At 46.8% G+C, this 25773-nt stretch overlaps 2 protein-coding genes across 5 annotated transcripts in view; one reads left to right on the top strand and one right to left on the bottom strand.

Annotated features, from left to right (window-relative positions):
* Positions 1–9939, bottom strand: MBD4 (methyl-CpG binding domain 4, DNA glycosylase). Of its 3 annotated transcripts, none has more exons than XM_055413528.2 (8): positions 9656–9939; positions 7913–8139; positions 6693–7495; positions 3892–3966; positions 3680–3814; positions 2548–2697; positions 1965–2068; positions 1–748 (listed from the first exon to the last, which is right to left on the bottom strand). In XM_055413528.2, the coding sequence occupies exons 1-8, from the start codon at positions 9746–9748 to the stop codon at positions 671–673; spliced, it is 1665 nt and encodes a 554-aa protein (XP_055269503.2). In that variant the 5' UTR covers positions 9749–9939; the 3' UTR covers positions 1–670. The 3 variants fall into 3 exon arrangements, with proteins under 3 accessions (XP_055269503.2, XP_055269500.2, XP_055269501.2); XM_055413525.2 differs by lacking the exon at positions 9656–9939 and adding an exon at positions 9346–9574 and having other exon boundaries at positions 7913–8143; XM_055413526.2 differs by lacking the exon at positions 9656–9939 and adding an exon at positions 9346–9569 and having other exon boundaries at positions 3892–3963; positions 7913–8143.
* Positions 9940–10042: 103 nt separating this feature from the next.
* Positions 10043–25773, top strand: part of IFT122 (intraflagellar transport 122) — a 66702-nt gene continuing 50971 nt past the window's right edge. For both annotated transcript variants that reach the window (XR_008684120.2, XM_055413523.2), the window contains exons 1-5: positions 10043–10217; positions 16891–16957; positions 18241–18325; positions 22465–22543; positions 24278–24354. Coding sequence is in view for 1 of the 2 variants with exons in the window: in XM_055413523.2 (XP_055269498.1) it covers positions 10177–10217; positions 16891–16957; positions 18241–18325; positions 22465–22543; positions 24278–24354 (349 nt within the window). In the remaining variant the exon portion in view is untranslated. The remainder of the gene's footprint in view (positions 10218–16890; positions 16958–18240; positions 18326–22464; positions 22544–24277; positions 24355–25773) is intronic.

Here is a 25773-nt window from a genome sequence, read left to right as displayed (position 1 = left end):
TCACCCTCACAGAAGGTGTTTATTAATAATCTTTTTATTAATAGGGCTTCCGTAGTGGCTCAGTGGTAAAGAATCCACCCACCAATGCAGGAGACGCAGGTTCGCCCCCTGGGTCAGGAAGATCCCCTAAAGGAGGAAATGGCAACCCACTGCAGTGTTCCTGCCTGGAGAATCCCCATGGACAGAGGAGCCTGGTGACCTACAGTCAGACAGGGTTGCACAGAGTTGGGACACAACTTAGCGACTCAACAGCAATGGTATCATTTTCTACAGAAAGAGAGCAGGAAGTCTAATCTTCCCTCAAACAAGGTTGAGAGAAATTTGTTTTATATTGTTGGTAACTAAGAAGAGTTTTTTTCCAACTGCAAATCACATTTCATTATTGGAAAGTCATATACATTTACATTTTTAGGACTGTTGTCAAATAACAATTTATTTTTTCTTAAAAACACAAAACCAAAACCCAAAAAGCTCTTAAAACATGTTCCAGCACATTCAGTAGCAAAGATCTACCAGGGGTACACACATCAAGAAAACACACAGTAGGTTGGTAGTAGTTGGGCTGATTAAAATCTATACGCCTGGAAAGGTGGCTGCGCTCAATGGAGCTCTGAAGAATCAAAGTGCAAAGCAATGCATAAAAAACAAGTCTGGAAACGTCAAAGAGTTTTTAAGATAGACTTAATTTCTCGTGATTTTCCCAAAGCCAGTCATGATATTTATTTAACTTATGGTCTTCAGGGTGTACCTGGAAGAAATACAACACAGGAGACAGATGCCTGATGTAAGTCTGTCGGAAATGCATTTATTAAATTGGCTTTTTAAAGATATAGTGGTACTGGTGGGGGTGTATTTTCCTTGGTGGCACAGTGGATAAGAATCCACCTACCAATGAAAGGGACAAAGGCTTGATCCCTGGTCTGGGAAGATCCCACATGCAGAGCAGCTAAACCCACGCACCACAACTACTGAAGTCCACGCACCCCAGAGCCTGTGCTCTGCAACAAGAGAAGCTGGTGTAACGAGAAGCCTGTATACCCCAAAGGAGACTAGCACCCATTCACTGCAACCAGAGAGACCATACAAGGCAGTGAAGACCCAGTGCAGCCAAAAGCAAGTAAGGACAATAAAAATTATAAAAAAAAATATGGTGGGGGAACAGTATCTTATGATAATGTACCTGAAAAATTATAATAATCTGTAACCTAACGGGATTCACGAATGTTTAGAATTACACCTTACATCAAAGGAATCCTTCACAGTTTACAAGATACTTTCCAGTTTGGAACTGATCTTCCCCAGGACTCAGTGTGTGAGGTGGTGATAACGTGAGTCCAATATTAATAGGCTATTTTTTCAGAAGGAGGTTGTAGACCCTGAGAGTTTTAAATGACCTGCTCAGGTCACAATACACGGTGAAGCAGGGCTGGGCTTGGCCAGACCGAGCAGCTAAATGCTTCAGGGCAAGTCACAGACTGAGGGAGTTAGTGTGCTAGGCTCTGAGGCAGTGCCTACTGGTGGCCAGGATGCCTCCCGGATGTCTGCAGGCTGGGCATGCTCAATAGAATAGGCAGCTGACGAAGGACCCGCTGACCATAACAACTGAAACCACCTAATCCCACACCTGCCTGCTCTCCCTCAGGGGCAGGCTTGTGAAGGCGAGTACGACCGTGACGTGAGGAAAACCACATCGGGCCTAGAGACAGTACGTGAATGGGAATGACAGTAGCGGGCCCAGAAGAGGCACACCGATGGGGGTCACTCAGAGGCCAGAGCCTTCATCAACTCGGGAAAACCTCCAGACCCTCTCCTGCTGTCAATAAACCCCAAGCCTCCACTACCCTTCCAGCTTGGACTGAAACTGGTTGTGACTGTAATAGCGAGTTAGGTCCAAGAAATAGTCTGAACCACCACGGTGGACTTATTTTGCCCCAGAGACAGAACGTGCTGGAGCTGGGCCTTACCTGCTTCCACTCATTGACGCAAAAAATTCGATACGAGTCATTGCCGTATTTGCCAATCCCGTGAAGCTCGATCGGGTACCTCCACTGCTTTGTCAGATATTCATCTGAGAATACAACACCCCACACACCAGGTCAGCCTCTAGAAAAATTCTTTCCCTAAAAAGGAGAAAGGGACGGGAAAGCTTGTCTCCTAATAGCCTCAGTGGTGACTGCTTCCTTCTGAATTCCTGCAGCGCCAAGTCCTGTCAGCTCTGCTCATCTACCACAAACTAATCTTTATTGTTTTGAGCTGGGCTAACTGGACAGAGGTAACATCCCAGAGGTCAGCTGGGCTTTTTGCTTCACTGCCTTCTTCCTCTAATCCTGCTCACATAGCCTGACCCAGTGCTGGGCAAAGATTTATCTCCTGGGTCAGTGGGAGACCGTGGTTTGGGGCAAGCAAATGATTTTCAAATGCCTTTAGAGCTTGGGCTGAAAGATCTCTATTAATGTCGCAATTGAGGACACTGAAATTTAAAGTGCGGCTCTCTCTTAAATAGGCTCATTTTTATGTTTTCTCCTTTGGGTGTGTGGGTAAAGTTACCGGAGAACTTGATAATGGTTTTCGCTCGAAGATCGTAGAGACCAAGAGGTTTAAGAAGTTCTGAAACATCTCTCCAGTCTGCGGTCCTTGCTGCCTCAGCGGAAGGGTACTTCTCCAGAAACTGCCAGAGCACAGGGATGGCCATTTTGCCTGGGAAGTAAAAATAAGGATGCAATTACATGCCTCTGGATGGGTTGATTTTAGGTGCATGTACTTCCTTATCTATACATCTCACATGAAAGTGAAGTGAAAAGTGTCTCTTCCATCTCCACTGAGCCACCTGGGAAACCAATGTCTTCTAATCGGTGGTTTAACAAGAAAGAATGAAAACAAAAAACAAAAACTCTCTGTATGAAACTTGCCCTGGTGGCTCAAATGGTAAAGAATCTGCCTGCAATGTGGGAGACACGGGTTCGACCCCTGGGTCGGGAAGATCCCCTGGAGAAGCGAATGACAACCCACTCCAGTATTCTTGCTTGGAGAATCCCATGGGCAGAGGAGCCTGGCGGGCTACTGTTTATGGGGTCACGAAGAGTCGGACACGACTGAGCGATCAAGTATGCACAAGAAGACATTACCTAAATAAACAGCAACCACTTTCAGGGTCGAAACCTAACATCATTAACCTATTTGGTTAGTTGTCCAGATTACGCTGAAACCTGGCCTTGCATGATATCAGTGTTTAAATAATCAGATCATCAGGTAACTAGTGTGAACGCATACAGAACACAAATAAGCCAATGACATTAAAGAAAGCATCCAGTGAAAAAGAAGTGCATTTATATATGACAGAGAGATGAGGAATGTTAACTGATTTTCACTGATGACCAAAAATAATTTGGAAGCAGAAAATAAATGACAATTTGCTCTTTAATGCAAAAAAACGCTGGTAACAGAGACACAGACATAGTACTGTAAAGCAATTATCCTTCAATTAAAAATAAATTTAATTATTAAAAAAACAAAAAAAGCTGCTGGAGGTTATCTAGTCTAACTATCTCATAGGTGAAAAATTTGAGGATTATAAGAAGGCCTCACCTGAGGTCAAAATCAAACCTGAGGCCAGGCCTCCTAATTAATTCTCCTTAACACAAGAGTCTCTATGAAGACAAAGATGAAAAGAATCCCAAACCTGAGGTCCGATTGAGAAATATAGTTGCAATGAGGAGCTTCCACGGATCATGAAAAAGAGTTTCCTGGACGAGATTAAAAGGTGATCGCGGAGGTGTCCACTTCTTAAAGGCCTTGCGTCGCGGGGGACTAAGAGCTAAACAAACACACTGGATCAGAGCCGAACACCTGAAGCAGATTTAAAGTCTGGCTTTCTCATGGGAAAAGGGATACCTTCTCTGTTGTATTTGCTGGAAAAATACAGGCTTGTTTTCCTTTTCTCTATTTGTGTCCGTGGGATGGCGTCTTCTGAAAAGGAAGAGTGAACATTGTTTACAGAATCTATGGTTCAGTCTACAGAAATATTCAGGACTGCAAATAACAATATACTACTACTAAAAAGTGTTTAGAATGCCCCAGGTGCTATTCTAAGCGCTTCACAAAAATTAACCAATTTAATCCTACATGGGGTCGCAAAGTCGGACACGACTGAGCGACTGAACTGAACTGAACTGAACTGAATGCCCTAGGAGCTAAGCAGGTACTATTTTATCTCCACTTTGAAGATAGGGAAATTGAGGAACAGAGAAGCTAGGTAACTTGCCCAAAATCACACAGCTAGTAAGTGTCAGAGCTGAAATTCTTTTTTTTTCTTCTTATTAGCTATACTCCTTTGTTCTATTTAATTAGTGGTTAGAGCTGAAATTCTAATCCAGGCAACCTGGCTCGTGAGTCCATGCCTTTAACCACTCTGCTATACTAGTTCTCTGATTTATGTTCAGAGTTCACTATTTTCAGAAACTGGAAATAATATAGAATATTTTAAATTATGACATTTGTACAATGTGATCATTAAATTAAGACTAGATCATGAATTTTTCCCATGTCGTTAATTTTTAAGTGAAAAAAGCAATACTCAACACATGATCCCAATTTAAAAAAAAAAAGAAAAAATATGATACCAATTAGAAGGAAATAAACCAAAATGATGTAATGGTTGTTGTTAACTTTTCTTGTAATTTTCTGTATTTTTCAAATATTCTGCAGTGAATACTTTTATCAGAAAAACAACAAAAAAGGATACAGGTAAAACAGAACCTGCAGAAAAACCCAAAGATTTGGACCTTACAACACCGGAGGCCACTATCTATTGGGATGTTCAATTTAACAAAGACTCTTTAACCACCATTATTAGGCCTCTCAAGTTTCTAAAATCATAACATTTAATACTCCCTAGAGCCATACCCTCTAAATTTGCATGTCAGTTAATAATACCTTGTGTTTGTCTAGCATGAAGCCATCTTTTTCACGTCCCATTTTACTTTACAACATTCATGATGTGAAAGACAGGACTAGTGAGGGTTACTGCTTGTATTTTAAAGATGAAAACTCTTAAGGCTTAGAAATTAAGCAACTATCTGAACAACAGCGAGACTGACTATAGATTGGGATGCGTATCCATGTCTCTATGTAATCAGTCTGGGGTTTTTTGCTATTCTAGTTTGAATAGGCAAAGCCTAGTGGAAAGTAAAAAGAGTTAGAACAACAGAAACTGCTCTTACTACCTACTTGCTCATTTCTTCTGTGGATTCCTATATGCTGTCTAAGCCTTCTTATTAATAGGAGACTAAGTTCAGTTCACTTGGCAGTTTATAACTAAGACAACGGGAAAGTCTTTACTACTCCGGCAGACACCTATCCTTACGGACAGTAAACGTATGATCTCATGTTAAGAATAGACTTTATGCATGCGATGAATAGAATACTTCCATTTTAGTCACTAAAGGATGTTTTCAATATTTTATTGGCTCATTGTACTAGCAATAAATCTACATAAACTTCAAGACTTTAGGAAGCTCAAGGTTTTTAAAGGACAGATTTGAAGAATTTTTATGCAGTTCCTAGGTATATGTGGCCATCTTCTATTTAAGGCAGAGAAACTCCAGGCACAGCAAAGACATAATAAAACCATGAGGGGGACCAAGAGAAGGAACCAAGTCTAACCACCTGCTCTACGGGTCTGTCCACGCTGTCTCCCCATAGGACTTCAAGTAAAATTACTATTCTTCTTTAAAGGAGTTATTCATTATATCATAATGGCATAATGAATAACTAAGATAGGGCTGCTGAAAGGTCTCCTTTTCATCTCCTATTCACTTAAGTATCATAAAGGCAAACTGCTAAGCTCTGAAGTCTGTATTAAGAGCATATTACAAATAATAGATGAGCTATGTGATTAGTTTTGAATTATTTAGAGTGCTGAAGCATTTTAGATTAGCATTACAACAGAAAATAAAAATGATTGTGATACATGCAAAATCAAACTGGAAGTCATGTATCAGTAATAAGTAACAAGGGTGCAAAGAGAAGATACTGGCTAACCTCAGTTTACGTATAAAAGGAGTCTTCCTCTGACCTCACAAGGGCAGCCTTTTCTTCCCCTCTAAAGTTATAAGCTGAAACTCCAATACTTTGGCCACCTCATGCGATGAGTTGACTCACTGGAAAAGTCTGATGCTAGGAAGGATTGGGGTGGGAGGAGACGGGGACGACAGAGAATGAGATGGCTGGATGGCATCACCGACTCAATGGACATGAGTCTGAGTGAAGTCCGGGAGTTGGTGATGGACAGGGAGGCCTGGCGTGCTGTGATTCATGGGGTCGCAAAGAGTTGGACACGACTGAGCGACTGAACTGAACTGAACTGAAAGTTATAAGATTACTGGCTGGACAAAAGGGAAGAGGGATAGCACTGCTGATGAGAGTCCTGAGTGTTGTATCAGGGAGCCATGGTAGCAACTGTCTGTGGCACAACTGTCCTCTGCCGGGGGCATCAGGGTGGCAGCCTGCCGATCCCTGCTCTGCCATGCAAGAGGGCTTAAACATCAGCTCAACAAAGCACCAGGACCAACTGGTGGGATGTATCTGATAACACAGCTCAAGAACTTCATTCTAGTCCCACATCCTAACTGGCTACAGGCAGGAAGTGCAAGCTCCTCATCGCGCCTTTAACAGCACTTTAGTGCACTGAATACCTTGAGATGTTTTCGCAGACGTAGGGTTTTTCTCTGTTTGTGAGCTGTCGTCTGTTTCAGAGCCACCTTCTGAAACGTCCATATGCAAATACTCCTTCCTCTCTCCAGCTTCTGCTTTGGTTCTTATTTCCTCAGATTCTAAAAAGGTGTTCTCACACTTACTGTCGGATTCTGCTTCTTTGGCCGAACATGATTTGCTTACGATGCCAGAAGGGATCTGTTCAACATTTGGTCCCAGACATGACGATTTTTTTTTACCAAGCCTCTCCTCTTCAGTGGTCACACTGAGGGCCTGGTCGCTGGCTCTGGCATCAGAGATGCAGCAAGTTCCCTCGAGGCGACTTTCCTGTGCAACAGGTTCACTTTTAGATTCTCTATTACTTTGGACAGGATCTGGAAGACTCTTGCGGCACACTGTTTTTGTTTTCTTCGTTTGAACCTCTTTTAAAACAGTCACCTTTCTTTTGGACTTTCTAACCTTTTTGGAGGCAACATCATGAACACCCTCATCTTCTTTCAAGTTAGGTAGTTCGCCGCTATCCTGCGATTCCAAACAAGCACTTGGCAGGGGAAACGTATCTTTTTTCCACCTGCTCCGTGTCCTGAGGTTCTGGTTTGAACTGTCACTTTGGTTTTGCAGTTGAAATGTCAGAGCTGCTGGGTTTCGGCCTTTACATCCTGACTTGATGCTCCTTTCAGGACGTACACTAAAATCAAAGTCTTCTGGCTTAAGAGAAGTCTCTCCACTTTGGTGAAGATAATTAACAAGTGAAACTCTGGATCTGAACTTCTGTCCCTGTGGGCTAGAAAACGATATTAAAGAACACTTACTGCTAGTAAACAAAAGTGACTTTTAAAAAGTACTGGGTCACGTTTCAGAGTTTTTATTAATAACCTCCAAATTTTGCCATGGACATTGCTATTCAAAATAAAAAACTACCAAAATGGTGCTTTTAAATAGCTTCCTCTTTGATAATACAACACAATTTTACAAATATAACTCAAGGGCAGTCTTACCAGTAACCATTCGCAGTAGGAGAAAATGTTAAGTATTTGTCCCCAGCTCACCTGATGTAACTAACCAGTGACAATGAAGGAACAGAATCCATGATGGTTTTATGGTAAAGACAGAAAAAAGTCAAAATTTCTGCTATGCTTTCCTGCCACCTGTCTGGACAAAATTATTTGGCTGTACTGTCTTTACAACCTTGCATGCTCACCTGATGAAATATACGTTGCATTTGCCTGCAGTTTTCCCAGATAACCTTTGCTTCACAACTCTTTCCCATCCACATGGGACAGACTTTTGGCACGCTGTCACTGCGTTCCCACCAGATTGAGCAGAAGCAATAGGCTCGTGCAGTGGGAGATCACATTCACTGCTGCTTTTCACCACCATTTGCTTTTCATCTTCTCCCACTCTTTCTGACCCCAGAGCCACATCTTCCTCCCTGAAAAAAACCAAAGTGCAAGTGATTAGCTCACTTAAAATTAATTTGATTCTGCTTATTCGGTTTCAGTCAGTGACAGAGAAGGAACCACACGGACTCTGGGAGAGGTTAGAGTCAGTATGGATCAGTCATGCGATGAGAGTATCTTCCTATTTTTCAACACCTTCCTGTCCTCCAATATGGGTTAAAAAGGGTCGGAAATCTCTGCACAATGAAAAACTCAAGCAATTTGCTAGAAAAATTTTTTTTTTGTTAATCACTGAATAGCGCTGTTATAGAGGTTTCTGGTGACCCTTGGCATAAATTGAAACATATGAACCAAGAGCAAAGTTTTTAACTTGGGGATACACAGAAAGGCTTAAAGGAGTTAGTGAGACACCCTCTTTCACCCTCCCCCCCAAATAAGTGAGGTAAAAATTTTAACATATGTGCATTTTGGGGGTGGTGGGAAAGTATCATCAGAAGTTGTAGCCTTCAAAAAGGTAAAGAACTTCTGATATAGAATTTTCAAATTCTCATTCATTCTTGATCTGATAACCTTGTGAAGGTAGGTAGGATAAGGATTACTCTCATTTTATTGATAAAACTGAGTGACAGGAAGATTGTTACTTGCAGAAATGATTCCAGAACCCACGTCTACTTAAATCTTGGTCTAATACTTCTGTCCCTGTACTATTGTTGAAAAACTTCAGTACAGGGTATCCTAATCACTCAATCATACATTTTCAAAGTTGGATGAGTGTCTAGAGATGTCTGTCTAACCAACTTCTTTTCTACAAACAGGGAAACTAAGCATGAATCAGTGATTAACTAGAATCAGAATCAAGGTCTTCTGATGCAATTAGGGGTTAAATAATTTGCGGGATATGGGGTGGCTCTTGAGAAATTTTACCCTTCACAGTTCTGGTGATAAGGAAACTGAATCCTGGTGAAAAGAGCACAAACTTTAAAATCAACAGAATGTATTCAAATCCCAGCTCTTTCATTTACTATCTGTGTGATCCAAGAGCAAGTTACTTAACCTCTCAAAGTCTATTTATCCAACTGTAAAAAGGAGGTGATACCTCTTTTAAGGTAGTTCTGAAGATTACATTTTTTGGGGGGGGCGGGGGGGAAGTAGTTAAGTCGTCTTAGCCCCACCCCGCACATACACAAGCACTCAAACAATGACTGCAGCTTCCTGTGTTACTTTCTCACAGTACCCGTTTCTCGGCCGCGGCTGGCTGCTTAACACAACATCTCCTCCAAGGTCTTTCTCGGACCGTCCAAGATGACTGATGACGATGATGACTGATGAACCTCCAGTCAGATGAGTGACTCCCAGGCAGTCATCTCCTTGCACCAGAAAACCTCCCAGCTCCCTCGCCCAGCCCCTGCTTGCAGGAATTAACCCTGCCGGCCTCCAAGGCTCCATCCACCCTAGCTGAGACAGGCCCACCCACCTTCTACTCCCCCCCACCCCCACTCTCATTTTACAGGTGGTGAAGCTGAGGCCCGAAAGGGGACAATGACTTGCCGGAGGCCACACAGCCGGTCTGGGACTGGGCGCTCACGGTCGACGACCGAGGGGGCAGCTCCGCAGTCCCCCAGGCTTGGACTCTCCATCCCAGACTTGCCCCTCAAGTGGGCTCCGGCGGCAGCAACAGGCCGAGAGGGGGCGTAGCTCTGGGTGTGCAACGGAGTAAGAGGTGAAGACTTCTTCAGTTCGGAGCGCTAGGCTGGAACCAACTGAGGAGTGCACGGAAAGTGCGTCCTATTCTCAGCAGCTTTCCGGCCGCCCCCTCGACCGCAGCCGCCAAGTCCGCGGCTCAGCCAATCAAATCCTTCGTCGAGGACGACGCACCGTTTCGACCAATCGCGGACGCCTCTAGCCGGGCCAGCCCTTTTAGACATGCGCACTCGAAACCCTGTCGCGCGCGTAGCTCACTGCGCATGTGCGTTGCCAGGGGTAACTCAGGCAGACAAAGTGGCTGGCTGAGTGAGTCCTGTTGCTGAGGCGGGAAGGAGGGGCCCGAGGCTTCAGCGAAGCCGCGATGAGGGCCGTATTGACGTGGAGAGATAAAGTCGAGCAGTGGTGAGGAGCGGGGCACTCCGGGAGGAGCGGGAGGTCGAGGGCCAGCAGGGATGGCGGGCGCCTTGGCGTGAATCCCGGTGGTTGCCAAGGGCAACGGGCCTGCGGCTCGGGCTGAGGGCGCTGAGCCCCGGGTCTGGGCGATTCCAAGGTCGCCCTCTCACCCCTTTCCAGGTGGAGAAACTGAGGCCTGGAGTGGGAGCGAGGGGATGTACCACGTATGAGGTAGCAGCCTTTGGAGGCGGCTTCACACGTCCTCACAATCAGAGCTTGTCGTTGCCTTACTCAAAAATCCATCCTGGGCTCCTCTGTGTTTTCCCAACTTGACAACTTTTTGCCACATCCACGTGTTGTCTATACTCTTCTTTGTTGTTTCTCAAAATTGTCTGCCTTATTTTTCCTTAAATTTGATTTTACATTTTACAGGGAAACATTATTACTCCGTATATGACAACCAGTAGCAATCGCTGTAAATGTAAGATAATTGTAGGACTTAAGGCAGGGAGAAACAAAAGGGGGTTAACAAGTTGTACGTAGATACTGTTAGGGAACCTTTGAGCCTCAGGGTTACAGTTTTTAAAGCTGGAGATTTAGCAAGTGTGGCTGGAGAGGTGCTTGAGATGAATAGCATCAATCCAAGACTTTGTCCTGTGTCTTGTTAGAAGGTTTGAAAGAGTCTCGAAAGAGAATGACTTTCTCACTATGATTCAATATTGTTTAATGTTTTGTTCCATTTTTATCACCTAAATTCATCATTTTATCACCTAAACCATCATTGAGCGGTTCTATGAAGACCTACAAGACCTTCTAGAACTAACACCCAAAAAAGATATCCTTTTCATTACAGGGGACTGGAATGCAAAAGTAAGAAGTCAAGAGATACCTGGAGTAACAGGCAAATTTGGCCTTGGAGTGCAAAACGAAGCAGGTCAAAGGATAACAGAGTTTTGCCAAGAGAATGCACTGGTCATAACAAACACCCTCTTCCAACAACACAAGAAAAGACTCTACACGTGGACATTACCAGATGGTCAATACCAAAATCAGACTGATTATATTCTTTGCAACCAAAGATGGAGAAGCTCTATATAGTCAGCAGAAACAAGACTGAGAGCTGACTGTGGCTCAGATCGTGAACTCCTTATTTCCAAATTCAGACTGAAATTGAAGAAAGTAGGGAAAAAACACTAGACCATTCAGGTATGAGCTAAGTCAAATCCCTTACTGTTTTTCAGCAGAGGTGACAAAACGATTCAAGGGATTAGATGTGATAGAGTGCCTGAAGAACTATGGGTGGAGGTTCGTGACTTTCTACAGGAGGCAGTGATCAAGACCATCCCCAAGAAGAAGAAATGCAAAAAGGCAGAATGGTTGTCTGAGGAGGCCTTACAAATAGCTGAGAAAAGAAGAGAAGCTAAAAGCAAAGGAGAAAAGGAAAGATATACCCATTTGAATGCAGAGTTCCAAAGAATAGCAATGAGAGATAAGAAAGCCATCCTCGGTGATCAATGCAAAGAAATAGAGGAAAACAATAGAATGGGAAAGATTAGAGATTTCTTCAAGAGAATTAGAGATATCAAGGGAACATTTCATGCAAAGATGGACTCAATAAAGGACAAAAATGGTATGGACCTAACAGAAGCAGAAGATATTAAGAGGTGGCAAGAATATACAGAAGAACTGTACAAAATAGATCTTCACGACCCAGATAATCACAAAGGTGTGATCACTCACACTCACCTAAAGCCGGACATCCTGGAATGTGAAGTCAAGTGGGCCTTAGAAAGCATCACTACAAACAAAACTAGTGGAGGTGATGGAATTCCAGTTGAGCTAGTTCAAGTCCTAAAAGATGATGCTGCGAAAGTGCTGCACTCCATATGCCAGCAAAGTTGGAAAATTCAGCAGTGACCAGGACTGGAAAAGGTCAGTTTTCATTCCAATCCCAAAGAAGGGCAATGCCAAAGAATGCTCAAACTACCGCACAATTGTACTCATCTCACACCCTAGCAAAGTAATGCTCAAAATCCTCCAAGCCAGGCTTCAGCAGTACGTGAACCTTGAACTTCCAGATGTTCAAGCTGGATTTAGGAAAGGCAGGGGAACCAGAGATCAAATTGCCAATATTCGTTGGATCATCAAAAAGAGAGTTCCAGAAAAACATGAGAATTCCATGAGAGTTCCAGAAAAGCATCTACTTCTGCTTTATTGAGTACACCAAGGCCTTTGACTGTGTGGATCACAACAAACTATGGAAAATTCTTCAAGACATGGGAATATCAGACCACCTGACCTGCCTCCTGAGAATCTGTATGTAGGTCTAGAAGCAACAGTTAGAACTGGACATGGAACAAGAGACTGTTCCAAATTGGGAAAGGAGTACATCAAGGCTGTATATTGTCACCCTGCTTGTTTAATTTAAATGCAGAGTACATCATGTGAAATGCCAGGCTGGATGAAACACAATCTGGAATCAAGATTGCTGGGAGAAATATTAATAACCTCAGGTATGTAGATGACATCACCCTTATGGCAGAAAGTGAAGAAGAACTAAAAAGCCTCTTGATGAAAGTGAAAGAGGAGAGTGAAAAAGTTGGCTTAAAGCTCAACATTCAGAAAACTAAGATCACGGCATCTGGTCCCATCACTTCATGGCAAATAGATGAGGAAACAATGGAAATAGTGGCAGACTTTATTTTTTAGGCTACAGAATCACTGTAGTTGGTGACTGCAGCCATGATATTAGAAGATGCTTGCTCCTTGGAAGAAACGCTGTGACCAACCTAGACAGTGTATTAAAAAGCAGAGACATTACCAACAAAAGTCCATCAGTCAAATCTATGGTTTTTCCAGTAGTCATGTATGGATGTGAGAGTTGGACTATAAAGAAACCTGAATGCCGAAGAATTGATGCTTTTGTACCATGGAGTTGGAGTAGACTCTTGAGAGTTTCTTGGACTGCAAGGAGAGCCAACCAGTCCATCCTAAAGGAAATCAGTCTTGAATATTTATTGGAAGGACTGATGCTGATACTGAAGCTGAAACTCCAGTCCTTTGGCCACCTGATGCGAAGAACTGACTCATTGGGAAAGACCCTGGTGCTGGGAAAGATTGAAGGCAGGAGGAGAAGGGGACGACAGAGGGAGGATGAGATGGTTGGATGGCATCATCAACTCAATGGACCTGAGTTTGAGCAAGCTCCGGGAGTTGGTGATGGACAGGGAAGCCTAGTGTGCTGCAGTCCATGGGGTCGCAGAATTGGACACGACTGAGCTGAACTGAAATGAAATTATCATATAAGGTTGCATTTGGGGGAATACCTATTTACTGAGGCGTTTTCCACAGCCTGACTTTCTAAATCTTCCTTCATGATCTTTTCAGCTTCATTGTGAAGCCTCTGTTTTAGCTTCTGGAACAGAGCCATTCCCCCTCTGTCTTTCCTTAGACCTCTCTGTGTGGGGAAAGCATGCCTTCATCTCACAGTGAAGTCCTGCACACCCTTAAGACTGCCTTTGGAAGTAGTTGCTCTCTTCATACTCTGTACCAGTAACAGCTGATGCTCACTCTGTGCCAAGCGCTGGTTGAGAACTTCATATTTTTTTATCTCACGTCACCTCACAGCAGCCCGCTGACATGGGTACTGTACTCATTTCCGGTTTCCAGAGGAGGCGGCTGAAACGCAGAGTGGGTCAGTAACTTGTCAAGGTCACACAGTAAGCAGTGGAGGCCGCTTTCTGCCTCACTCCAGAGCCAGTGGTCTTAGCTACTACGTTCTTTATTCCCGGTGTTCCAGGGAACAGCAGGCTCAAATGCCTGTAGCAGTCAAGCAGGCCACATAAGTGGGAGATGTTTATTTGTATCTCAAACACAAGGAATTGTCTGTTTTCCGTAGGGGTATTCCTCTTTTCTGTACTGCTCTTTTCTTGAAACGTATAGCCTTTCCACTGTATCTTTCACTTCTACTTTTTAAGAGATTTGAGTTAAAAAAATTTTTTTTAACTTATCTTTTAACTCTGTTATAAAAGTGCTCATAGCACAAGCTGCTATGAGCTGCTCATAGCTCAGCTAGCAACTGAGCACTGGATCTGAATTCTGGCTCTAACTGCACTGAGCGCATGCTCAGTCCTCTCAGTAGCTGTTTATTTTCAAGCAGGTTAGTTAATTTCTTTTTGCCTGTGTTCTTATTTGCGAAACATAGGGTTGTTATGAAAATTAAGGAAGTTAACACGTGTAAAGCGTTTAAACTGTACTTTGCACACATGTAAATAAATGCACTTAATAGATATCAGTCACTGTTTTTAAAGTATTGAGAGCAGCCAAAATTTGTTAAAACTGATAGTAACTCAAGAGAGTGGAAGGAGGGATAGCACAGACTCTAGAGTCAGATCTGAGTTAAAATTCTGGCCCTTTCACTTGCTGACTGTGTGATGCTGGGCAAGATACTTGACCTTTCTGAGCTGTGGTGTCCTCAGTGAAAGGGGAAGTGTTAGTTGCTCAGTTGTGTCCAGTTCTTTGCGACCCCATGGACTGTAGCCCATCAGGCTCCTCCGTCCATGGAATTCTCCAGACAAGAATACTGGGGTGGCTTGCCATTTCCTTCTCCAGGGCATCTTCCCCACCCAGGGATCAAACCTGGGTGTCCTGCATTGCAGGCAGATTCTTTTCCACTGGCGCCACCTGTAATTGAGCAGTAATCCTTACCTCACGGAATTGTGGGGACGACATAAAATAATGCATTAGAAGAGACGAACATGAGGTGTCTCTGGGGTAAATGCTCTTAACTGGTCACCAGAGTGTGTGTGTGTGTTTTTGGCCACACCCTGAGGCTTGTGCGATCTCAGTTCCCCGTGCTTAGTCCCTTGGTCCTGTCTGACTCCTTGTGACCCTTTTGTCTGTAGCCCTCCAGGCTCCTCTGTCCATGGGGTTTTCCAGGCAAGTATGCTGGAGTGGGGATCTTCCTAACCCAGGGATTGAATCTGTGTCTCCTGCGTTGCAGGCAGATTCTTTACCGGCCGTGCTAGTTCCCTGCTTGCTGCTGTTCAGTCACTAAGTCGTGTCTGACTCTTGGTGATCCCATGGAGTGCAGCACGCCAGGCTTCCCTGTCCTTCACTGTCTTCTGGAAAAGTGAAAGTGAAGTCACTCAGTCGTGTCTGACTCTTTGTGACCCCGTGTACTGTAGCCTGCCAAACTCCTCCACCGATGGAATTTTCCAGGCAAGAATACTGGAGTGGGTCGCCATTTCCTTCTCCAGGGAATCTTCCCGACCCAGGGATCGGACCCTGGCCTCCTGCACCGCAGGCGGACTCTTCACTGTCTGAGCCACCAGGGACGCCCTCACTGTCTGCCAGAGTTTACACAAACTTGTGTCCTTTGAGTCGGTGGTGCTGTCCAACCATCTCATCCTCTGTTGCGCGCTTCTCCTCCTGCCCTCAGTCTTTTCCTGATCAGGGATCAAGCCCATGCCCTTGGCAGTGAAATCTTGGTCTTAACACTGGTCCGCCGGGGAATTCCCCAAGGTGTCTAGTTTTCCGTCACTCACAGGTGGCAGGTTAATTTACCCTACGCTTAGCTTTTGCAGTAGGCCATCATGGCAGTGCTGTCTGACACCTTCTTCCTAGGGTCACTGGAACTGATAAAATTCAGTACGTCTGCCTGGGGGCATTTGAGAATCTTTATAACATGGCTCCAGTCTGTTTTCTCCAGCCTTATCACTTGCTCGCTGTTGCCCTGCACATAGCCACATGTTTCAGTCAAAGTAGGTTATTTGAATGTTTGCTGTTCCCACCATCCTGTCTTTGTTCGGTTTTCTCTGCCTGAAATGCTGTGCTTGCCCAATCTCCCCCTGCCTGTCTCGAAAACCCTACCTTTTTCACAGATTGTGCTCTTCATGAAGCTTTTTCTGATCCTCTGCAAATCATAACACACTGTCTTCTTGCTTGGAATCCCACAATATATGCTTTAATGTATCTCCTAAAGCCTTTATCATGGTATTATTCTATACTCCATCCAATCTAAGAGATCACTGTTTGTAAAATATTATTTTCTGTATGATTTAACAGAGCAAAGTATGCTGCCAGTTAAACTGACACATTATCAATTATAAGATGCATCCCAGCATCAGAAATGTTAAAATGTGAAAAAAAAAATGTGTGCTTCAGACTTGATGACATGTGGTTCTGTGCATGTGTCTGAGCCTCACCTTCCTACGAGGGTGGTGGTTTCGTTTCATGGCGGCAGGGAGGGACTGATTTTGTCATCTTGTAGCTGTTCTTAACACGGAAGAGGCTCTTGATAAATATCGGATTAATTGGAGGAAGTAATGATATTTTAGTAAATGACCTGTGGATTTTCTGGCCCTCACACATTCATTTGTGTAGCCTTTATGGTTTCATGATGAGATAGTGCCTCCCACTGTTGACCCTTTGAATCGAGTCTGGCGTCTGGCTTCTGGACAAGTGGTAAAAGGGATACAGCCCTAGCCGCCAAGTTAATTGTGATGGAAGGTGTGGTGATTGAATGGAATTTGCAACCAAACGCAGTTCTTAGCTATTATTTTTCTTCCTCCTACACAAGCCGTGCTTTATAATGGACATAACATTTGCTTTCCTGGCCATTAGCCGACCTCATCATTTTGGCTCCTGATTGTCCTTTTGTCTTGTCTTGTCTCCTGTTTAGTGTATATGACCTCGCATTCAAGCCCGATGGAACCCAACTGATTCTGGCTGCAGGAAACAGATTACTGGTAGGATTTTGTCTGAGTTTCCTTTTTAAGTGCTTTTTTCCCCTCTCCCTCATTTAAATGCTCTGAAATTTGACCTGGTTTATAAGATAAAAAAGGCAAGGGCGGAAAAACCAGTCATTACTTTTTAATAGGGGAGGAAATGGGCTATTTAAAACAGGTAGGTAAACTGTCTATCAGCTAGGAACCTGTGAACAATACCTCCTTTGGAGTCATTAATCTTTCCCTTTTTACTTTGAGACACGAGTTGAAAAATAATTAATCAAAATGCTTTTGAAACGGAGCCATTGCCAGTTCACATTTGTGTCGCCCTGAAAAACTCAAGCAGCAGGACTGAAGGGGCTCCCTCCTTGAAAAGCCAGACAGCCTGACCCCAGTTTTTAGGCACAGGCCCTTCCTAAAGAATTCCATATGGATGTTGTCCTATTTTTCATATTTTCAAATATAAGCTCCCACTGGAAGCTGTCCCGGTGTATAAAAGTCGTTTTCAGAGGACACTTCATGTTTGACCTGAGAACCTTGGCCTGCTCGCCCCTTCCTCCCGTGTGAGTCTGCTTCCTCTCGCTCTGTCGTCTCTGGATGTGCAGGCGGCCTGCTTTCCGCTGTCCGCGGGGAAACCACATAATCTTAAAGCCCTGAGTCAGTTGTTCCACAGACGACTTCTCTCCAGGGTAAACAGTCCAGATCCTTTTAGGTTTTTCCAATAGGTTATCTTCTCCAACACAGATCCTTTCTGGAGGGTCTTGCCTTTATTTCTCAGACGGTGTGTTTTTTTCACAAAACTTATAGATGTCCCACAGCTGTGAAATTCTACCTCCCACTTGCAGACCCAGAGTCCAGGTCTGTGACTCTCAGACTCTCAGAAGCACCTGTGAAATGCCTCTCTGTGATGTCAGCAGTAGGAGCAGGGTCGCACTGGTGTTTCTTCCTGCTCGCGCTGAACCCTTTGTGCTGGCTTTCTCTGGGAGGGTCTAGGTTGATTGCTCATAGATCCAGACTCACGCAGGGGAGTGAACTTTGCAGGGAAATTCACGAACTGAACTTTTGTTTCTTGAGCATTAATGGTGCATTCCCAGCCGCATAACGTGCAGAAGTGTGGCCTCTACTTATTGGGTTTCCCAACTTTCACAGTCAGTCTGGTTTCTCGACATAGTTTTTAGTTGGTACAAACTTAGAATATTGACAAATATTTTGTTATGAAAATAAAAATAGCAGCAGGGACCTGCAGGAATTCTGACTCATGGATGCCACGTGGGTAATCTATAGTTTCATCTCTTCTTTGCCAGGTTTATGACACATCTGATGGCACCTTGCTTCAGCCCCTAAAGGGACACAAGGACACCGTATATTGTGTGGCATATGCGAAGGATGGTAAGAGGCTGCTTGGATTTAGTCTCTGTAATGGCCTCACAGTTGCTCATCTCTCTCCTTGGCTGAGTCCACATCGTGTTTAGTGAGCTCAAGTACTGCTTCCGGTTTCAGAAGACAGTCAGTCTCTTAGACTTAAGTCATTCAGCCTAATTCTGTCATTTAAGTATTTATTGAGGCCCGTCTGTGTGCCAAGTATTGTTCTAGCTGCTTGAGATACTTCAGAGACCAAAACAAAGATCCCTGCCCTTGTGGGACTCATGTCTGTGTTGGGGGAGGGGTAGGGGAGAGAGTATGAGGAAAGACTTACAATAAATGTACTAAATAAGTAGATTAAACCGTACGCTGGGAGGTGGCAAGTGTTAGGAAGAAGCTAAAGGGCAGAATAAGAGGCCTTGAGAGTGCTGGGCTGGGTGCAGTATGGGGCAGGGCAGTCAGGGTGGCTTGTTGAGATGGGGACCAGTAAGCAAAGATTGGAGGTGGGGAGCTAGGGAAGTAAGGACAGCTAGTACCATGGGGACGAGAGCTTCTCGTAGAGGGAACGGCCGTTGCAGAGGTCCTCAGGTGATTTTGCCTTCCTGGGGCTGGGACGGAGAAGCGGTGGGGAGCAGTAGGAGACGAGGGCAGAGAGGTAACAGGCATGGGCTGGCTGGTTAATGCCGGTTAATGCTGGTTAATGCTGCCGTAGGATTTTGATCCTCACTGAAAATGGGGAACCATTTCTCTGAGCAGAGGAGAAATCTAATCTGATTTCTGTTTTAAATACTGCAGGGGGTAAGTAAGGGTGGAGGCAGACAGACAAGTGAAGAATCGCCACCCGGGCAGATTTTATCACACTAGTGATGGCGGCTCAGATCCCTGTAGAAGCAGGGCAGGTGGTGAGGAGTGGCTCGAGCTGGGAGGTAGAACCAGTAAGATTGGCTGCCAGTTGCATGTGGGTGTGAAGACAAGAGTCGGGGTGACTCCCAGGTTTTTGATCCAAGTGACTAAAAGGATGGGGTTGCCCTCCACTGAGATGAGGAAGGCTGCAACTTACAGTGAAAGGTCAGGAGTTCAGTTTCGGCCACACTGAATTTGAAGACAGTCGATGCTGTAGGGAGGAGGGAGGGAATTGCCGGAGCAGTGCGGTTGAGTGAGAGGGCAGAGGTGGGCATGGCGGGAAGCTGGGCGGTGTTGCTATGGGAACTGGCAGCGGAGGTAATGGAGTTCTGTCCCATCCTTTCAGTGAGGCAGGAAGCAGCAACATCTGAGTGAGGATGGGGAGGGAGGTGTCTGAGAGTTGAGGGCAAAGGAAGAAAGTCAGTCACCACCTGCCCAAGGGGCTGAGTAAACGGCCCCAGGAGGCGGCGTGAGACCCCAGCTACACGTGAGGCCCACCCAAAGCTGGCGATCATGGGTTGAAAGTGAACTCAGCGGTGTGGTGATGTCTTTCTGTCCATCACTTAGAGCCACACAGATACGGGAGGGGCAGAGCAAGTGGAGAGGGGGCTTTAACCAGAGCGGTAGGTTTACAGACTCCTCTTGTAGATGAGGTACGAGGGCAGGGCAGGGGCAGGGGGTGTATGCAAACGAGTGATTATCTACATTGACCTTGAACTGCTGCTGAGTCACGAGGGGAGAGAGGACCACAGGGCTGAGGGCAGTGGGGAGGGAGGTTCTAGTAGAGGAGAAGGGTCACTGGAGTCAGGGCAGCAGGTGGGGTGAGGAAGAAGAGAGGTGGTCGGCTCACCGGCCGCGTGAAGCTGATGTGGAGAGTCAGGTAAATCCGTGCTTCCCACAGCTGGGTGTCTGTGGGAGGAGCATGGGCTTTGGGATGAGTCAGTTCCAACCCCAGCAGCTCTGTGAGTTGGAGGTGGTGGCTGACTCTGAGTCTCGACTTCCTCCTGTGTCATGTGGCCCTGGGGTTAGAGATGGGCCTCCGTGACCGCTGCCGGGAAGGTGCAGGACCGGGGGCCGGGTGCGGATGGACCACGGAGATCCCTCAGGCTCCAGGGTTTTCACTTCCTCTAGATGACGGACCTCTTTGAGAATCTGATGAAAGCTACAGACCCCTCTCAAACACGCATCTACTGCGTGTGTACCTGCAGTCTCACGCACCCAGTGTTAGCCTGACCTAGTCTAGTCTCTTCACCTTAGGCCTCCATAATGACCGAGAGGTCACGGGAGGTTCTGTCACGTGACAGCAGGTTAGTGGCAGAGACAGTGCTGGTTCTTGCCCGGTAGTCAGGTGTGCTGTCCGCGGTAGTGCTGTTTTTTTATGTGCCTATTTGAGTTCAAGTTCTCAGTAATACCAGGGGGCGACCTGTGGGGTCTCAGGATTTCTAAGTCTAGGGCCTCTGGCCTGCAACACTGTGACAGCCCTTGGGGATGTCAGAGCACGATCTGTGGTCAGGGGCGTTTGTCAGCGTTTTGCAAAGTCCTGCCACATGTGTCATCTCGCTGGTCTCCCAGTAGCCTCTGAAGCGGGCAGGGAAGGGGTGAGAAAATAGGCTTGGAGCCATTACACTCCAGTATTCTTGCCTGGAGAATCCCGTGGACAGAGGAGCCTGGCAGGCCACGGTCCACAGGACCACAAAGAGTCGGACACGACTGAAGCGACTTAGCACGTTACAGGAGACTTGGCAGAGCCAGGCCTGACCTGGGTCCTCTGACTGCAGAGCCCGCATTCTTCCCAGAGCCTCATGCCGCCCCTCATAACCCTCGGGTAGTGATGACAGTCCCTCCCCCTTGGATCTAGAGGTAAGGATACACTGAATTATGGTTTTGCTCTGTAAAATATGATGAGTTGGCTTGTTTCTGATTTCTCCCTTAAGTTTAGTCAATACTCATTAAGCAGCCATGATACAGAGATGTGTAAGAACTAGTTTTTTCCCTTCAAGGAAAGCGATACAAGGCGACGTGAGGAGATAATAGTGATAATGGTAGCTGATCTTGCCCAGCATCGATCCCAGCCCAGGCCCAGTCCTAAGCTCTGTAACCTCACTGCAGCCTCACAACAGCTGAGAGGCAAACACTGATGTTGCTTCCGCTTTTCCAATGAGGAAACGAGGGCCTGGGGTGCTCAGTGGCCCCTGGCGCTCCTGCAGCTGGCGGGTGACGTCACGGGGAATTCCCGCTCAGACCGAGCCTGGAGCCTACTCTCTCCCTGCCCTGCTGCCTGCCGGGGTGGAGGAGCAGTGACGAGAAGAAGAAACAAGAGCAGCTTCTCTTAGTATTTGCAGCGGTGCCACCCAGCCAAAGTAGTGAGAGGGTGAAAGCCTCACTTGGCCCTCGTTTGCTTGAAACCTTTCCTTGGGACAGAGAGCAGGGTCTTAATGTGGCCCTGAAGCCCAAGAGATCCCTCCACCACCCACCTCACACTTTGCCCTGTGATGTTCCAGGCTGGCTGCTCTCAGCCCGCCAGATGTGCAGTGTTTTCCTGCCTCGGGGCCTTTGCACATCTGTTCGACCCATACGGATGGGCTTTTCTACTCTTTATAGTTGGCTAAGCTTTGTTCAACCTTCAGGTCTTTTTTTGTTGTTGTTTTTCCTAATAATTCTATTTATTTATTTTTGCCTGTGCCCGGTCTTTGTTGCCCTGTGGGCTTGGTTGCCCTCTGACATATGAGATCTTCCCAGATCAGGGATCGAACTGTGTCTCCTGCATTGGCAGGCAGGTTCTTGTCCAGTGAACCGTCAGGGAAGCCCACAGCCTTCAGGCCTTAATGAATGATCCCATTCTCAGAGAAGCCTCCGTCACTGAAATGAGGTCCCCATGTATTCTTTTTCATAGAGCTGCTATTTTTTCTCTCCACATTGTCTTTGAATTGGATTAATTTAATTTAATGCCTGCTTTACCCACCAGACAAACTCTATGAAGGTAGGGATCACTTATGCTTTAATCATGACTTAATTCTGAGCATAGGACGTGATGCTGGCTTGTGTCAGGCTCTCCATACATCTCTGTTAGTGCCAGACAGAATTGGAAATGAACTCAAGCTTCCTGACTCCAGAGCGCTGCCACCCAGCACTGATCCGAAGGGTTGCAGAAGCAACTGATACTTCCTAGGGACCTTAAAGAAGCAGCTTTCTAAGAAATACTGTCTGCAAAATGCCGGTCTAAAGACAAGTGAAATTTATTTTCTCTTTAAAAATGCTTTCAGGCAAACGCTTTGCTTCTGGATCAGCTGACAAAAGCGTTATAATCTGGACGTCAAAATTGGAAGGCATTCTGAAGTACACGTAAGTGATTGCTGAGGCGCACGGTATTATTAGTTGGCCTCTCATTGAGCAACTGAAGCACAAGCCCCTTAGAAAAGAGGCCAGGAAGGACTTTTTTCCGTGCGACTGAAGTTCGGTTGTGGGGCTGTGTGCTGAGAAGGTCGGGGAGTGGGTGAGTGAGGGAGCAGCCTTGAGCTCTGCTGGCTCGGCCGGCACTGGGTGGTGTTTCCATGTAGCTCGGTTTCGTTTGTCTGATGTCACACATTCTACCCCACCCCCGCCCCCTCCAGTGTCCCCACCTCAGGGAAGAGCCTCGCATCCACCCAGGGTGGCCAGCCCGAAACTTGGGCTCCGTGTGCTCCAGGCCGCTCTCCGTGTTGAGGCTGTGCTCATCCCCTGCAGGTCTCAGACGCGGCTTCTTCTGCGAAGCCTTCCCTGCCCCTCTAGCCTCGGTCGGGTCTCCTTCATGGCGTTTCTCACAGCTGTACTTTTATTTTTTGGGGGGGTTCGTGCTGTGTGGCATGCGGGATCTTAGCTCCCCGACCAGGGATCCAACCCAGGCCCCCTGCAGTGGAAGCGTGGAGGCCTAACCACTGGACCGCCAGGGAAGTCCCTCACAGCTGTAGTTTTACACTTACTCTGATGACTGATAGATTCCTCCCATCAGCCTGGAAGCTCCGTGGGGGCAGACACTGCGTGTGTTTCGTTCACCGTGTGTCTGGTGCCTGGCGCCTTGCCTGGCCCATTGTAGGTACTCGACAAATGATGGTTTTCTTTTGTTTGTGGTGAAATGCACGTAACGTGCAATTTGCCATCCTGAGCATTTTTAAGTGTGCAGGTCAGTAGTGCTGACTAAGTACATCCGCGCTGCTGTGCAGCGAGCCTCCGGGCCTCTCTTCGTCTCGCAAAACTGAAACTCCTCACCAAAAACAACCACCTCCATCCCCCTTCCCCGGCCCTAGGCACCGCAGTTCTACTGTCTATGAGTTTGACTACTCTGGGTGCCCCATATACGTGGAATCCTACGGTGTTTGTTCTTTTGTGACTGGTTCCTGTCGCCGAGCGTAATGTCCTCAGGGTTTGTCTGTGTTGTGGCGTGTGTCAGAACTCCCGTGCGTCTTAATGCTGAATGACGTCCTGGTGTATCTGCAGACCATATTTTGTTTATCCATTCATCTGTTGCTGATGGGCCTGGGTCGCTTCCACCTCTCGGCTGGTTAGGATAGTGCTGCTGTGAACACGCGTGTGCAGATCAGCATTTGAATGGATGGATAAAGGGGTGAGGGCGGCTCACACGTGGAGTGAACCCGAAGCTGAGGCGCCACACGTGGGGCGCGGCTCCCTCAGCCTTCACGGTCATCGCAGCTGTCTCCACTGTACCTCCATTCACTGTGTGAATGGATGTATTTCCAGGCCTCCACACAGCATGAGAGGAACGGCCATTAATACGGCGCCTCCAGTGCGCCTGGCCAGGAGCTCTCCGTCCTCTTACCGGCTGACACACCAGAGCTGTTCAGCTCGTTTATCTTGGCGGAGGTGGCCAGTCTGGTGGGTGGGTAACGTGCAGAGAGGAAAACGGTGGCTGAGAGGCAAGCCAGGAGCGGGGCGTTCGCCCCTGCGCCTTTCACTGGTCACTTGCAGCAGCGCTCGCGGCGGAGTTAGGCTGTCTGTGGGCCCGTCGTCACCGGCTGCTGCTGCAGCCACTCAGGTGTTTGTGGTCTGCCGTGTAATGCTTTCCACTTGTTTACTTCCCAGGCACAATGACTCCATCCAGTGTGTCTCGTACAACCCCGTCACCCACCAGCTGGCATCCTGTTCCTCCAGCGACATCGGTAGGTTCTGGTTCCCAGCATCTCATCCTGGAATGACTGGAAGTTGGCAAAAAGTGCTGAAATCCATCCAGAAATGTGGTGACGAGTCAGTGCGCCTTCTTCTCCCTTCACTGGCGGAGGGGAGGCGGAGAGTTGTCCTTAAAATTGTGTAGAAACCCAGAGAGTGAATGAGGCCATCGAGTCTGGTCAGAAATTGGTGGGTAAGACGGCAATTTGGGAGAAGGAACGGGAGAGCCCCGGCGTGACTGGCAGTGCTGCCTCTGAGAGGGGACAGTCCAGTCGTCCCCACCTCCCTGTCCCCAGCATCCGTGGGCAGCGTGTCCCGCTTTACTCGTTCCGTGGTTGTGGCTGTCTTCCCCAAAGAGTGCACCCGCCCCAACCCGGCACTGGTGGGGTCCCGGCACAGAGCAGAGGCCGGGAGAGCAGGAAGAGGCTTGTAGGCTCCCTGTTCAAGGTCCAGTCTGGCTTTCAGTTCATCGGCTCTGTTTTCTTTGCTGGGAGATAGTGGGTACACAGAGCAGAACTCGAGATCTGACTCCTCTGTTTCCCTTCCTGACCTACAGTGTATACGTTCCTTCTGTCCACTGATAGAGTTCAGAGGTTCTAAAGAGAGTACATGATTGAAAGCACGTTGTGTACATAAAAGGGGAAGGGACTGCCATTGATGAAAAATTTAGCATTTTCTCCATGTGAGGCACTGGTCTGGGTGCTTACTTTTGGGGTGAAAAAGACAAAGTAGAAATCCTGCCCTCAAAGAGCTTGTGCTTGGGGGCAGGTAGGGAGTCGAATTTGTGAAAATTCACTATGAAGTAGTAATATTCGTTGAGCGTTTGTGATATGGTGGGTGCTGTGTGTGTGGATGTGTGCTCAGTCGCTAAGTCATGTCTGACTCTTTGCCACCGCGTGGACTGTAGCCCACCAGGCTCCTCAGTCCATGGGATTGTTCAGGCAAGAAAACGGGAGGAGTCTTTTCCTCCCCCAGGGGATCTTCCTGACCCAGGGATCGAACTTGCATCTCTTACATCTCTGGCATTGGCAGGCAGATTCTCTACCACCGAGCCTCCAGGGAAGGCCGGTAGGCACCGTGCCAAGGGCTAAATGAATTCCTGTGTGAGCTCTGTGACAGCCGCCGAGGTCAGATAGCATTCTTATCCTTGCTGTGCCGATGAAACAGCTGGGGCTCAGAGTGGTCCAGTTTTGTGTCTGAGGTCGCCCCGCGGGCAAGGGATGGACCCAGGCCATGTGATTGCATCTAGCGCCTGCTCCGGACAGCACTCCCTAGAGGCCCTGGAGGGTGCGGTGGAGGGGAGACAGCTCGAGCACAGGCGGAAATGCTGGAGGAAGGCTTCCAGTGCCGGAGACAGGGGAGGCAAATTGTTGGATGTTGCATCTTGCTCTGCAAATGTATTTCTGCCCTAC

Source organism: Moschus berezovskii, chromosome 24 (assembly GCF_049115385.1).
Source record: "Moschus berezovskii isolate FMDL1 chromosome 24, NW_MosBer_1.0, whole genome shotgun sequence".
NCBI classification, from domain to species: domain Eukaryota; kingdom Metazoa; phylum Chordata; class Mammalia; order Artiodactyla; family Moschidae; genus Moschus; species Moschus berezovskii.
The sequence above is the reverse complement of the archived record's forward strand: the minus strand, read 5'-3'. Positions and strand labels throughout refer to the sequence as shown.

Coding starts and splice junctions, on each gene's coding strand:
- MBD4 (XM_055413525.2), bottom strand. CDS start 9,557: ATGGAGCCTTGGAGGCCGGCAGGGTTAATTCCTGCAAGCAGGGGCTGG. Junction 3,967..6,692: donor GTCTGCGAAAACATCTCAAG/GTATTCAGTGCA, acceptor CTTCCTTTTCAG/AAGACGCCATCCCACGGACA. Junction 2,698..3,679: donor ATTTCTCAATCGGACCTCAG/GTTTGGGATTCT, acceptor TTTACTTCCCAG/GCAAAATGGCCATCCCTGTG.